The sequence below is a fragment of the Anabas testudineus genome, chromosome 5 (assembly GCF_900324465.2).
Source record: "Anabas testudineus chromosome 5, fAnaTes1.2, whole genome shotgun sequence".
In the NCBI taxonomy this organism is placed as follows: Eukaryota; Metazoa; Chordata; class Actinopteri; order Anabantiformes; family Anabantidae; genus Anabas; species Anabas testudineus.
The window spans coordinates 2,992,589-3,007,467 of NC_046614.1; the positions used below are offsets into that span (position 1 = coordinate 2,992,589).

Consider the following 14,879-nt stretch of genomic DNA (forward strand, 5'->3'; position numbering starts at 1 on the left):
TTTTTGGCAAGTCACATCAGCTTTATATTCACAGATGCAAAAATGAAGCATACTATTGTAAAACATGGAGGAGGCATAGTTTTGTTCTGAGACTGCTTTGCTGCATCTGGCACAGGGTGTCTTGAATCTGTGCAGGGTACAATGAAATCTCAAGACTATCAAGGCTTTCTGGAGCAAAACGTGCTGCCCAGTGTCAGAAAGCTTGGTCTCAGTCGTAGGTCATGGGTTCTTTAACAAGGTAATAACCCAAAACACACAGCTAAAACCACCCAAGAATGGCTAAAAACAAATAATTGGATTGGTTGTTGGGTTTTCTATAGAATTCTGTATACAGTTATATTTGTATGGTCTTAAATCTTAAACACTGTAAAGTGCCTTGAGAAGACTATTGTGATTTGCCTCTATACACATTAAATTAAATTGAACTGATTTGGACTTTTCTGAAGTGGTGTTCTATCAGCCCTGAACTAAATTATATGAAGCACCTGTAAAAGGAGCTGAAACATGCAGTGTGGAAAAGACACCCTTCAAACCTGAGACAGCTGGAGCAGTTTGCTCGTGAGGAGTGGGCCAAAATACCCATTTACAGGGGCATAAGTCTCATTTAGGTTACAGAAATTGCTTGATTGCAGTGATTGCCTCATTACTGGATTAGATAACTAAGTAATAGAATGTAACTTTATCTCAGGTGTAAGATGGTTACATATAACCAACTTAGACCTGACATCTGTAAATAATGTTTGCACAAGTGTACAAACATTTTGATACAACAGGCCGTTTATGAACAGTTAGTGAATTTAACATACCATATTATGGGACATAGGATGTGGCTAATGCCAGCGGGCTAGCTCTGGTGGCATACTTTCTCTGCTCTGTTTTATATAACACAGTTGTAAGTAGTGGAGCGAAATATTAGCTCGGCTCTAAGTAGGTTACGTATTTTTAACTGGTAGTATTTGTCAATGATGATTTTGAACTTAATTTAGCTTGGTTTCTGTAATATAGGCCTAGTCGTTTTGCATAGTAACTTTATGCTGCTACAATAATGATAAAAAAACTTATACCATATCTAATTCACACTAGGTCACAAGAGGCAGCTGATCTGGACTATTTGCTGACTATGGGCATTTACAGCAAACAGGAACACATTAGTGCGTGTAGTTTGCTTTATCATATAACAATTATTTTTATATTTACAAGGAGACAGTCTAAATGTTAGTTAAAGCATGTTATACCAAGCTGCTTTACATTCCTTCACATAACGTACTATTAATTAGGTAAAACTACCACAGAAAATTTGACATTTTACAGATACTGTCAAGTATTTATTGACTTCACCAGTAAGTTGCACTTTACAGTGTTACCATTGTGTGTCCCCACTTAATAACACAGACCAGTGGATCTTGTACCTGGTCCTCAAGGACCTCCTGCCCTGCTTGTTATATAACTACCACTGCATTGCCCACAGATGTTTACCTGGATCAGGTGTGTTCCTCCAGCTTCTGATTGACTGAACAGGCCTGATCCAGCTACTCAGCTGTGGGAAGGTAAGAGATAGTCCTTGAGAGATGGATTTTAAATCCCTAGAAATATCATCAATTGCTATGATATGAAATATAGCACTAACTCAAGTATGCACTGAACTGATAATAGTAAAGAGCTAGAGACTAAAAGAGTTGGTGACACACCTTTGACAGATCTTTACATGACCTAAAACAGAAATGTATTTAACAATATTTAATTTTTTTTTCTCAGGTTTCCACAAAAATTATCACTTTCTCAAAGATGATCCATAATCCACATACCCACTATAATATGAGACACACACAAATAATGGTTGGTATTTTTAATTCTCTGTGTGCTTCACTAAATAATGATGTTACATATTTTCTTGGACAAATTTATATTTATTTTATTTGTATTGTTCTGAATGTGTCACAAAGTACAACAACTAAAGTAAACACCATGTGTAAATTACAAAGGTGCTGTTAATAAAAAAATCTCCCTCTTCGGGGGACACAGTTGCTGGTGAGTAGTAGCAGAAATTCATGAGTAAAATCACAACAACACTGTAACTAACTAGACAAGGCTGCAACAGCTAATTATTGTAAACTTTATCTAAAGCAGCTGTAATATATTGTGAGGCTCAAGACTCCTCTGAGATGGCTGTGTATCAACAGTCCGCAGTGATGTCTCTGTTTTACAGGGAACTTCCTTGTATTTGGGTAACTGGGATGTGCCCCCTGTATAGAAATACACTTTCAATGTATAACTCCTACACAAATAATATCTACGTTACATAGGCTATAGGTATCTGATGATTAATAAGAAACATTTCAATAAGGTACAAACTCATTATGATATGATTATAGTAATAGCAATGTTAGACAAAGTAGCAACTAAGCATGGAATAACCTGATAACACATAGAGCACAGTTAGCACAGATAATCCAAATCCACTGGCCTACGTACATGAAAAACAGCCACTGTTTTATGTAACTTTCTCCGTACCGACAAATCATAAACGCGTTGTAAGACCGTTTCAGGTTTTGAAAGAAAAGCACATATTCTGTCTGTTGTTACTTTACACACACACAACCACTGTGTGTGTGTAACTGCTACACTACAGTAACTACACAGCAATATATAAAAATGTACTTACTGTTGGAGGAGTATGGAGTGAATCACTAACAGGTGCCTCCTGTTTTGCTCCATTGGCAAATTTAAAAGACTTCAGTGTGGGTTGGCACATCCAAAAACGCAGCACTTTTTCGTTGAGAATGGTAACTGTGCCGTGTTGATGCTATCACAGCATGTGAACGCAATGGCTGAAATCCAGTTTTACACTGAGTTTGTCTCGGGCGGTGGCGTGAATTCTTCTTGACGTCAGAAAGGTGAAGGATCCTAAACAGATCGTTCTGAGAGAGGAGTGGACTAAACAGCTAAAATGTGAAAAAAGGAGGAAGTGCTTTTATTCAGTGTGTGTCTACATGCACAGTAGAGTTGAATGTACGGAAATGTCCTAAAAATGGATTATACATAATAGGGGACCTTTAAAAAAACCTCTGTTGAACCACAACCCAAAAGCTATTTCTGTTTTTCATTAGTTCATTTTTTTTAAATTATTATCTATTATTACTTTTTATCAGTTTAATGTTATTTCAGTGACCTTTGTGGGGTTTTCTTTTTTTTAATGGTACCAACATTTTTTTCATGTCTTTAAATGACCTTAATTTTTCATTTACATGAGTTTGTGAACCCCTCCATATGGGTTCAGTCTGAAATTAAATGTCCAAATCTTAATGAAAATAAGACTAAGGCACATTAGCACCAAAGAGTATTTTATCTAAATATATCAGGGATATGCGTAAATTCTTTCTGTTACTTAAGATTCTATTAGAGTAGTCAAAGAATGAACACTGATAAGATAAATAAGGATCTGTCTGGAATTTCAATTAACAGGACCAATGACTTTTTAGAATAGGGCGAACTGATGTCATGCTCATTACAATAGTAACCTAAAATGTTTGTTCTAGATCTAAATATTTTACCTGAATTTAAAAATGTTAAAAATCACAGGGGGCTAAAAGTTAACAATCATCACCTTTTTGATAAAAAAATTAAAAATTATATGGTGGATATGTTTTTAAAGATGGGTCTGCATGAACACTGTACCTGAATATTTACTCTGTGAATCGGACGATGTAATGACGCAGATCATAGGGTCAAAGTCAAGTTTGCCTTGGTTGTTGGGATAAGTAAGTGGCCTGGTACATGCCCTATCATGAAACTGAGAATGTAGCTGGTGCTGTTTTTGAGTTTTAGGGTCACCACTTCTAAAACAAGGAAATGATGACTCATATGAGTCCTGGAGCAGCAGGATCTGGGATTCAGGCATAGAAAAGCGCCTCTTGGAGGAAATGTTTCTGAGGCCATTACTGTATCCCACTGCAAAGTGAGATGGGTGGGAGTCCGGATAGACATCTTTTCTTAAGCCAACCCTTACCTCTTGTTTACAATCCTCTGAGGTTAACCAACAATTTTTCTGGTGGGGAGAGTGGGTTTGGACTTTGTCTGAATGCTGATTGGAATATTTAGAGTTCTGGCAGTGTCCATGGAGGCCACAAACCTTTTCTTCGGCTCTGACTTTGGCTGCATTTAAATGAATGGGATGGTTAAGAGTTGAGTTGGTTCTACAGTTGATGTTCTGGTTTTGGTCTGTTTCCTCTAATACAGGATCTAATCTACTCAAGGTCTGCCTAAGGTTTTGCAAGGCTAGGGAGGTCTGAGGAAAGGCGTGTTCATAGGTTTCACAACCATATTCATTTACATGTTCTACAGATAGGGTGGTATCAGGCTCTCTGTAACTTTTGGGTCTATACCTCAGCTTAGGGCTTAACCTTCTATGCACTTCAGGATTAGCTTTGGATCCTAAGAATGGATTTGTGTTGAGTTTTGGATTAGGATTTGTCACCGGCTGGGTGTGTCCGGTGCTTACCTCCGGGCCCAGCTGTTTGTTGGGGGAAGCCTGGGAGCCTGGCAATGGGGAGAAGGGGCTGAGTGGGCTGGTGAGGCTTATTGAGCTCAGGGGACTGGCTGGACTATTGGTGCTAAAGGAACCTGATGCACCGCTGGCCACTATGCAAGAGAATGAGAAGGAGAAGGGGTTTGGAAATGGCAAAAAATGCGCTATTAGAACACATCTTATAGAGACAGTAACATTTCATTTCATGTACCGGTAATGATTTTTTTTTTTTCTTCAGTGTTCTACCTCTGTGCTTGGCTGTGTCAGTGCCTCTAGATGAGTTACTCTTGTGCAGTCCCTCTAATACATCCTGGACTCTCCAAAATTCTTTCTGGATGTGCCGACGAACCAGTTCACTCTGCAGAAAGCCAGGACAGACAAAATGAGACATGAGAGAGTTCTATGGAAGGAATAAAAAAAGAGTTATCTGACTCTTGTCCTACAGAGCCCCACAGCCCTGCTTGTTTTCCAACTATCTCTGCCCTTCTCACTGTTGATTACCTGGATCAGGTATATTCAGCCAATCAGAAGATGCAAGTGCAGGGACACCTGGAGAACCAGCAGTGGTGCAGCTCTTTAGGACTAGGATTGCCTATTAGGACTACGGTTGTCTACTGTACACTTAATGTTGGTGAAGACTAAGAAGCTACTTGGATGAGTAATGAAATGTTTCTACCTAAGAAGAAGGAAGTTCAATTGCCATGACCCAACTTACAGATAAAGCACTTAATATTAACATTAAAGCTAAAAACATATTTAAAAGGTATATGGTCTGCACTTATATAGAGCTTTTCTACCTAACTGGTACTCAAAGCGCTTAACACTACATCTCATTCACCCATTCACACACACACACCGATGTCAGAGCTGCTATGCAGCTGATCTGACTCATTGGGGGCAACCTTGGGTTCAGTATCTTGCCCAAGGACACTTTGGCATGTGACATGGCAGCCGGGAATCGAACCACCGATCCTACGATTGGCAGACTGCTCTACCTATTCAGCCACAGCCACTCCATGTGTCATTACATTGCAACAAATAAAAAATAGTTTAGATGTCCTGTACAGTATACTCACATTTATACAGGGAGTGTACCTACTATACTACTGTAATATACTCGTATTTATTTTGGGAACTATTGGGTACCAATATATGGGTGGCCTGTTGCCTCACAGCTAGAAGGCTCTGGGTTCGAATCCACCGGTTGGCCAGGTACCTTCCTGTGTGGAGTTTACCAACTAAAGCATGCAAGCAATACATTTTGAGTATTTTTTCAAAATACATCTAGAACCCTTTGTTATCAATAAAAACCTTTGGGTATTTATGCCAATTTAAGTATTAGTAATAGGTTTGGTACATTGAAAGTACTGCTGACCATCCTGTCCTATTCACATTAGAGAAATAAATTAACTGTTAATGAATGGTTTAATAAAGCATGTTATAAATCTACATCTCTTACTTTCCATTATATATCAACATGCGTCTGTTTTTTTTCTTTTAGCATTAAATTTTGTCTTATTTTAATTCTTATATAAATGTCTGACAGCTTTCCGTTTCCCTTGTATTTGTGCTTTAAAGACAAACAGGCATAATGAAAGTTAGAACTTTTACCTGCCCTCCTGCATTAAGCTGCTCCCATAGATCTCCATGAATGGCATTGGCCTCATCCTCTAATGCTTCAAACTCCATCCGAGTGGTGGTTAAAGCCTGAGAGAGGTGCAATAGAGTACTTTTAACATCTGTGGTTAACATACACCATGCCTTCCTAACATTGATGCATTTGACTCACAGAATAACACATTTTTCTTGTTTGTTCTTGTTTTCTTGTTTTTGTATATGGACCCTTTGCCACCATATTCATAGGTTAAATCAAATCAAATTTGAAGATGTGGCAACATACAAGCCAAGGTTAAGGTGGAGTTGTCTTTTAATTTGAGGTGTAAAAATGGAACAAGGAAATAAGCCAACATCTATGAAAAATAGTTTTCCAGAAGAAGAAGCATACAGGAAAACTACAAAATGAGATGAGGATGATGATGAGAATGTAATCAGCATGGTGAAAAAGAATCTCTATATGATTGCACAGCAAGTCAAGAATGCTTTCTGTCAATGACTGGAATAATGACTACAGTAAGAACAAATGAGCATTTTTGGATTTTAACTGAGATGTACACTTACACTAGAGGCCTGAGAAAGCTCCCCCCTGATGTTGATGAGCTGGTTCTGCAGGGTTTCCTTTTTGAACTGCAGCTTTCCCATAGCCAAAGGCTGGTTATGGTACAGCTCCATCTCCTGATGTGTTGCCACCAGTGCTTCCTCTAGGCTGTCCTGGACACAGCAAGCATATTTAACTTATTGGCTTTATATTAAACTGCCCTAAACCTCAAGATGCTTTTATTTTTCTGGTCAGTGAGTATTTATTATCACATACAGTGAAATAATCAAAGCTTTGTCCGCTTCCTTCAGTGTAAAGAGTTCAAATTTTTGAGTCCGACCTGTCAATTGCAGTTTTGGCTGATTTCAATTTGAGATGAAATGCAGATTTGTACCAGATGTAAACAGATCAACCAGTTAATAGAAACTGAAGAAGACAACAAGGCATCAAATGGTTATTCCTCCACTCCCTATAATAAAATAACTTTTTATTAAAATTTTTACAAAACACACTGTTGACATGATGCGTGTGTGTGTGGCTGTGACATTACTGTCTGTGTGGGTGCATGGTCCTGTGTCCTGCTCCAATTTTACTCTGGTACAGCTCAAACTAGGAATTGCGGCCCTGGACATGGTTCTTGTGGCTCCATTCCTTTCCAGGAGAAGTTCAAAAGGAGGGACCATCTCTTTCTTTATATTTTTTTATTGTTTAAGGTGCAGATGTTACCAAGTTATATGTTAAATAAAAAAAAATCCCATCTAAACTTAAATATCCCATTAAAATTATTTTTTCATGTAAGCTTAACTTACTCATATTTTCTATGATCTGTCAGGGATCTGCATTATAAAGATTACATGCTGGGTCTTTGTCTTTGACTGCAGGCCACACACCTGCACAGAGCAGACATGAGAATGAAGACTGTGCATAAGTTGCATTAGAAGAAAATCCTGTTGGTGTGGTCAAGTTTATGTGAGCTTTAGAACATAACAGCTCCAAAACAATTAGAATACAACATTTTATTTCTGATTTATTCCTTTGTTGTCACTAATGTTCCTCACTATCGTCATTCAGCGTTAAGCTTTTTCAATCACAGCTCTCTTGTTGATACAGGGAGGAGGGGTCAGTGGTGCATTTGCTGGCACCAATCAACAAATCATAACTGGCAACTTCTGTCTAAAGAGGAGACAAGTGAATTGGCAGCAAGCGCAGCATTAAAAACAACTGCTCTTTACTAAGACTTGAATCCCTTCCTTTCTATCAAGGAGTCATACTGGATCATTTGTGAACACAACAAACCTGAAGTACTACACAGCTATGCCTAACTCAGAATGATGGCTTTGACCATGGGAAGTGAGCAAAAAGCATGGAGCGGAAATTCTTACCACTCCACCACACTCCTGTCTACAATGTAAACTGTCATGCTTCTAAATGTAATTGGAGCAGAATTGGTATCTCAGACTGATCAGCTGGTCACCTGTCATAGCCGATTAAGCCTTAGATTGGCCCATTCTGACCTCCAGCCAATCAATTGGTTCTTCTCTAGCTAAAAGAGCAGATAATGTAACGCAAGTAATGATACATTTCTTTCATTAGAATAGCACAGATGCAGATGTGGAATTTAACCCTTGTGTGGTGTTCATATTTTTGTTATTCAGCCTGTTTGTGGGTCTGGTGGACCCGCTGCATTGTTGGGTTGCATATATATTTAGAATGTGTGGTCAATGAAAATGCTTTACATGTTCTTGTCAGAAAGTCAATGGCCAATGAACCTCAGATTGAATGAATAAAAAAAAAAATGATTGTATTATTTTTCTTCTGATAAAAAATGAAAAAAGGTCCCACGAACCTGAACACCATACAAGGGTTAACAACATAGCATGATACAGTGAGAAAAACAATTTACCTTGTCCATTCTAAGTCTGTGGACAACAGCCTCATGGTCTTTCAAAATTTGGTTTTGCTCACACAGCCGGCCCAAGAGTTTCTATGTGAGAGAGGTCAGTGGTTGATTAATGCATTTATTGTATGTTGTAGAAACTTTAAAAACTTAGTTGAAAAGACAAAACAAATAGGAAGGGTACGAGAATGCATCTGCAGCAGTACACGTGGTTTATGGACATTCGAATATTACACCCGTGTGGGACATGTCATTCCTAAACTATAGCTATAACTGCCTCCACTCTTATGGTTTTCATCCCAATAATGCTGGATGGGACTGACTCAGAAATCAGTGTAAATAAGTGATGGTTTACACTAAACTAGAAAAATATGTACGTGTACAGTATGCAGCATTAACTTGCTTACACTGGTTTCAATTTCATTAAGTTTCAGTGTGGGATGTAAGTCTCTGCTGTAGACATCATGGAAAGGAGGCACCTGTAAAAATAAAGATTGAAAAAATTATTTATATGATCAAAATCGCCATTGATAATACATACCAGCACACTACCTCATCTGTCAATGTCACAGAAGCGATTTGCCTCATGTTACAAGAACTAAGTTGAACTGTGTTAAAGAGTGACTACAAATAAGTGTAAGAAGTTTAGGGAAAGCTGTTACCACAATATCACAATTGCATTATTCACACCCTTTACATGAAATCTGTGCTTGTAGGGAAAATGAAAAAAGGAACAGAATATTGTATAACTTTTCATTTTATGATTCAGACATTGATGCCTGAAACCAACTATTGTAACGGCACCAAGCAAAGTGAGATGTGTACATGTTTATGGGTAAAAAAAATAGCCCACCCATGCAGCTGACTGTAGGACGCAATCAAGAGGATATAAAGTCTATTCACACATTAGACAACACCCTATATGCCTATGACAAAACATTAACATATCCAGAAGAGTCTGCAAGGTGTTCATGTGACTTTATTTTCAACAGGTGCATGGGTGCTACACAATTAAATATGTGCACATTACACCCATACTATAGGAGTGCATGGATGATATGCGTGTACAAGCAAGGCATTTGGAACATTTAAAGATATTGAATATAACAAAATGGACACAGTGGCAGATCAGACATGCACATAGTTCTATCAACACAACATGTGCCTGTGTTTATTGATGTTCTCTCATGTAGGGTTAGTTTATTTTCTACATGTTTTAAAGGCATATGATTTTGTCACACAGTCACACAGACCCTAACAGACTCTTGCAGGCAAGTACTGTAGAAGCAGAAGATATGATGTAAGCTCAAGAAGGAATGAGGGAGAACATCTGTGAATCTGTTAGACTGTGAGAGAGGGAATACAGAAGAGACAACAACAAAAGAAAGAAAGGCTGGCCTGGATAGGAATCCGGTCTGTTAGTAATGTAAACAAGCCATTGGGCCTAAGGGACAAAATTGGAATAGGATGGACCAGCCAACACTGGCTCTGAAGCTCTGTAATTAGTCCCAAAGTCAAAAAGAGCATTCAGAAGAAACCCCTTAAAATTTAATAACCAGTTAAGACGTAACCTATAATAAAGAATCACTAATGTAGTGCTGCTAGCCAAAGCCTGCCTCCCCATGGGGCTCTCCTCTTTCTTACTTGTATAAAGAACTTTGCTGATGAGGATGAGCGCTGACTGTGCCAATTAGGTGCTTTCCCTCAATCACCTGAAGATTCATCTCAGGATATAGAGACCTGACAATCAGCTTGTATAACAGAATGAGTAGAACAATGCAGGACCAATGTAAGAAGAAGCTAATAATTATTTTTCAAAGCTGATTTAAAGCCAAGCATCATTTAGAAACATTTCAAAAACACAGTAATAGAGAATAAAGAAGTGAAGGAAGCTCAAGGACAGATTGTGCCTAACTGCCTGGAAAAGAGTGTGTGAAATACGTGATAGCAAAAAAAATTGTGTGTGTGTCCCCACCTGCTGGTCTAGGTAGTCCAGATTGCGCTGTAGCTGAAGGTCTAATATGTCCTCCTGAGCAAAGCAGCAGCAACAGCGACACACATGGAAATCACACAGACACAGTGTACAGACACAAGGGTTTGAGTAAGACAACAGCAAAGCAGCACAACCAACCTGCTGATCGAGAGGTCTGCAGTTCCTGCACATATTAACAACTGGCCACTTTTTGAATGAACTTCACTAACTCTGATTATATAGCTGGTGTAGAGGAAACATGTCTCTATTAAACCAAGGCCTCTGGTGTTAGAGGTGGTTTCTAGTAGTCCTCTGTCCTGTCCCTAGGGTGGATCTGGATAGAAAAGTATTTGACCATTCACTACTTGTGATGTGATGACTAGACTTAGAAATTTCAGAGCTTTAGAGTTTTAGTGTGTTTCCAGTGGTCCCTGTGGATTTAGTATTACACAATCCTTCTACTTATTTGGCCCAGAATACCTCTTACAAAATGCACCTTCATGCTCAGAATGACCCTAACCCTTGTACTCCTGGAATCTTCTCATTAAACATTGCCCCATTACTAGCAAACTGAACACACATTATATGTATATTTTGTCACAATTCTTCTTTTATCAAGTGACTTCAGATCTCTTGTTACATTAAACTTCATGTAGCTGCTAGGAAGCATTATATTTCACTGTTCAATGGTAAAATTGATGGAATCCACTGAGGTCTATCATTAAGTTTTAGTTCGCTTATGCGTGAATTCATAAACATACACTCATCCACATGCACACAAGAATGGTCTTGGTGGTGTGTTAAAGGCAAAACAGCAGAGAGGACCAGACGACAGATAGATTAGAAGACAGGGTTTGGACTGACAGACCAGGAGGTGCAGCTGCAACACAAAGCTACACAGAGTAACACAGCACTAAGTGCTATCAAGCACATACCATTTTATTGATGGAAGGGGAGACAGGGTAGTTGTGGTGATATAATCCTTGGCTTAGCGACCTCCTGTCTCCAGGGTAGTCATACTAAAAGAAGAAGGGGAGGCAATAAGTGGGAAATGAAGGGGAGAATGAATGTTAGTTCAGACAAATGTGGTTGTACCATATGAAAACAAAACATTAATCTCTCATTCCTTCTTCCATCCCAGTTAAATTTTCACAAATGAATGTTCGTGGTAGCAAATGTAATTTACATGTCTTTGTTTTTAGGAACTGTGGCTATTCAAGATGATTATGTGAAATTTTAATTCTACTCTTCAGTGACACATTTGATTAACTTTCATCTACTTTCTGAACCTGCATACTTCCTGGTTACAAAAATAAAATTGTTTCGTCACAAAAAAAACTGACAACTCAAGGTTGGGGTTAACTTTTTTCGGTATCAACTCTATTTTTTATACTCTCATACTTCATTTTGCAAACTGTACAGACCAAATGCTACAAACACACACACTCATTACTTCACCTTTGGTGAACTGAGGGATCTCCTCAGACCATAGACAGATGGATCAGCATAGATCACATGTTCCCTCATCCTTCCTGAAACTCGGTCAAAGCGGGTGGATGGCGATCGAGCCGGAGAGGCAAAATTGGGGGGCACTGGTGAGTAGGGACCCCCTGATGACAGGGATGGTGACCTTGGCACAGACCTCGAGCGTGGCTGAATGGACAGGCGCCTCATGGATGTTTCCATGTCACCATAATACTGTGGCCCCCATGGGTCCCTGCGTATCGGAGATCCATAGAGCTCATAGGGTCCATCTCTCAGTGAACGACGTTTCTCTTCAACAGTCCAGCGTCGGTCATATCCTCCCACAGCAGAGACAGAGCAAATACTGTCAGGTCGGACACCTGGTGGGTAAAGAGAGTACTCCTCTACATACTGGGAGCCACCAGGGTAGCCATAGTAGTCAGGTGAGATCCCTCGGTTGACTGGGTAATAACAAGATGGACTGAAATGACAGCAAAACATATCAGCAATGTTCAACAAGGTGATGCAGATCAGAAAGTCAATCTGTGCTACATTTTCATGACATCTGATGCAGAGACATGCACTTGCGATTTTATAGTTGTTCAAAGTAAGGCCAACGGCACCAACTGAAAATAAACATTAAACCAGTCTAAGTAGAAATTATATACAGTACAGTACAGTAAACATCTATCTGTCAAATTAGTCTGATAACAGAAGTTATCCAACAAATGGGGGTCAAAGTTTACCAGCCTCAAACTCAGTGCTTCAAAACAAACTTATGTAATTTTACAACATGTCATGTAACGACAAGGGTAAAATGTTCATATTTGTGCCAGTGTGACATAACTACTGAAATAACTTTTGCTCTGGGAGCAAAAGGCAATGTACAACACTACTTGAATTAAAACAGTACAGGTCTTATATACATACTCCTCCTATTCTCCAGTGATCTACCTGTTGATGTCCTCCTGCGATGCCAAGCCCCGCCTCTGGTTGACCCATTGCTGTAGCTGGGCCATGGAGCTCTTCCTCTGTGCCACCCTCTCTGGAGCTGTCCTTGGCACAAAGCCCCTTCTCAGCACCATGTTTTCCTCCTGCTCCCTGGGATCATGCAATGGACCCACATTGGCTTCTAGGTATCCCAGAGCAGGGCAATGTCCACTGTTACTCCTAGATGGAGGGGGTTTGCCATTACTGTTGTGGGCCATGGTGTTAGGAGGGCTGTAGTTGCCCCAACCATTTGGATGGTGATTTAGGTCACCAGTGCGGTCAGGACTGGGTCCTCCTCCCTCATCTTCACCTTGTCTTCCATCATTTCTTTTTCCTTCCTTTTCTGAGCAGGGGGTAGAGGGTGGGGGTGTCTCAAGGCCATTAACCCCATTCATCTTAGACTGGGTGGGTGGTTCACTGTCAGTTTCATTGTGTGTTTGTGTGTGTGGATCCTGTTGTGGGTTGGTTGCCTTGGTCATCATTGTGTGACTGACATCTGCTGTGTTGCTTGAGCTGGTTCTGTGAAGATAAAAGGAGGCATGAGAATACACAACCAAGTTTGTGAGGGTATAAACAGAACGCTGGGTTCGAGATGTTCCCTCTGTAGAAAGTGATGAGAATGATGGTTAGTAGATGAGCTTGTTTTAGTTGTTGCTGGACGTGAGACGTTGTTGCGCTTTCTTGGATATGGAGTTGGTGTTAAGGGACCAGGAGACCTCCCTTGCCAGATGGATACTGAGAAATATCTTGTTCTTACCGATCTTTACAGAGCTGCTTTGTAGTGGTCTTCCGAAGTCAACAACCATCTCTTTAGTTTTATCAACATTTAGAAACAGGTTGTTATATTCACATCACATCACTGCACCTCCTCTGGGTATGCTAACTCACTGTTCTGCTGATGAGACCCACCACGGTCGTGCTATTAGTGTACATGATGATTGTGTTCAGTGTAAAAGTCAACACCGGCAAGGTCTTCCCTCCATGTGGTACTTGATAACGTGCAAATCCTTCGTGGAAGTGACTATCAGATAGTCAAGGAAATTCATTGGCTGTCGGATATTATTGAAAATCCTTTTTGGTATAGAATATCACAATTTCATGTACATCCTTTGTGGTAGAGAAACTGAGTTTGTGTAATTCTATATATAGTTTCAGATTATGTTAAATTAAAAGGGAAAATAGGGAAAAAAGTGAAAAAGGGAAACTATAAGCAGGTGTACCTACTAAAAATATCATCCTAAATAGTAGAAAACTAAAATAAGTACCCTAAAAAAAGGCAGTACAATACTCTGGTTTAGTGTCCATTTGAATAAAATCGGCTTATGTGGTGACTGTGGTGTCCAATGTGCATAACCATTTGGTGCATACAATAGGGTACGTTGCTCATAACGAATGTGTCATACAAGCTACCTCACTGAAGAGAGTTATGTATCTTAAGTTAGTGTGTGACCGATAAGATCCAACCATATAATGAAATGGGAAGTTCGGAGTGAATGGCAAACTATTATTGATAAGCCCACTGAAAGTTTATGCACTTTCCCAATGAATCTAGGAAAAATAAGTAATAAAAACAAGGAAATTACAAATGGGGAATTGTGTGCATGAGGATGTTCAACTTTGGGTAAGTTGGTAGGTAAACAATAGCATGTTATTATTGACACACAGAGCATGCATTATTTCAGATTTTCTATAAAAGAAAGTAAGAGATAAGGAAGTTGAATAGAAGGGAAAGGAAGTAGGGAAAAAATCTGCAGTAGGATTCTGTCTTGAAAATGAAATAGGTGTTTAAATGTAGAAGGAGAAACTGTGGGTGGGCACCAACAGTGAAAATGTGATAGGGAAAAAAGTCATCCACCCCAGAGAGAGATAAGGGAGC

The 14,879-nt window shown here is 39.4% G+C and overlaps 1 protein-coding gene across 11 annotated transcripts in view; it reads right to left on the reverse strand.

Moving 5' to 3' along the window:
• plekha6 (pleckstrin homology domain containing, family A member 6) overlaps window positions 1-14,879 on the reverse strand; it is a 66,009-nt gene that overhangs the window by 13,051 nt on the left and 38,079 nt on the right. For 7 of the 11 annotated variants that reach the window (XM_026344644.1, XM_026344647.1, XM_026344650.1 and 4 more), the window contains 10 exons: window positions 12,968-13,522; window positions 12,008-12,494; window positions 11,485-11,568; window positions 10,553-10,606; window positions 8,985-9,056; window positions 8,584-8,664; window positions 6,704-6,853; window positions 6,137-6,232; window positions 4,772-4,883; window positions 4,499-4,638 (listed from right to left, as the gene is read on the reverse strand). In XM_026344644.1, the coding sequence (XP_026200429.1) occupies window positions 4,499-4,638; window positions 4,772-4,883; window positions 6,137-6,232; window positions 6,704-6,853; window positions 8,584-8,664; window positions 8,985-9,056; window positions 10,553-10,606; window positions 11,485-11,568; window positions 12,008-12,494; window positions 12,968-13,522 (1,831 nt within the window). Of the gene's footprint in view, window positions 1-648; window positions 2,943-4,498; window positions 4,639-4,771; window positions 4,884-6,136; window positions 6,233-6,703; window positions 6,854-8,583; window positions 8,665-8,984; window positions 9,057-10,552; window positions 10,607-11,484; window positions 11,569-12,007; window positions 12,495-12,967; window positions 13,523-14,879 lie in introns of those variants that run through there. The other 4 variants (XR_003297812.2, XR_003297811.2, XM_026344653.2 and 1 more) reach the window with 4 other exon arrangements.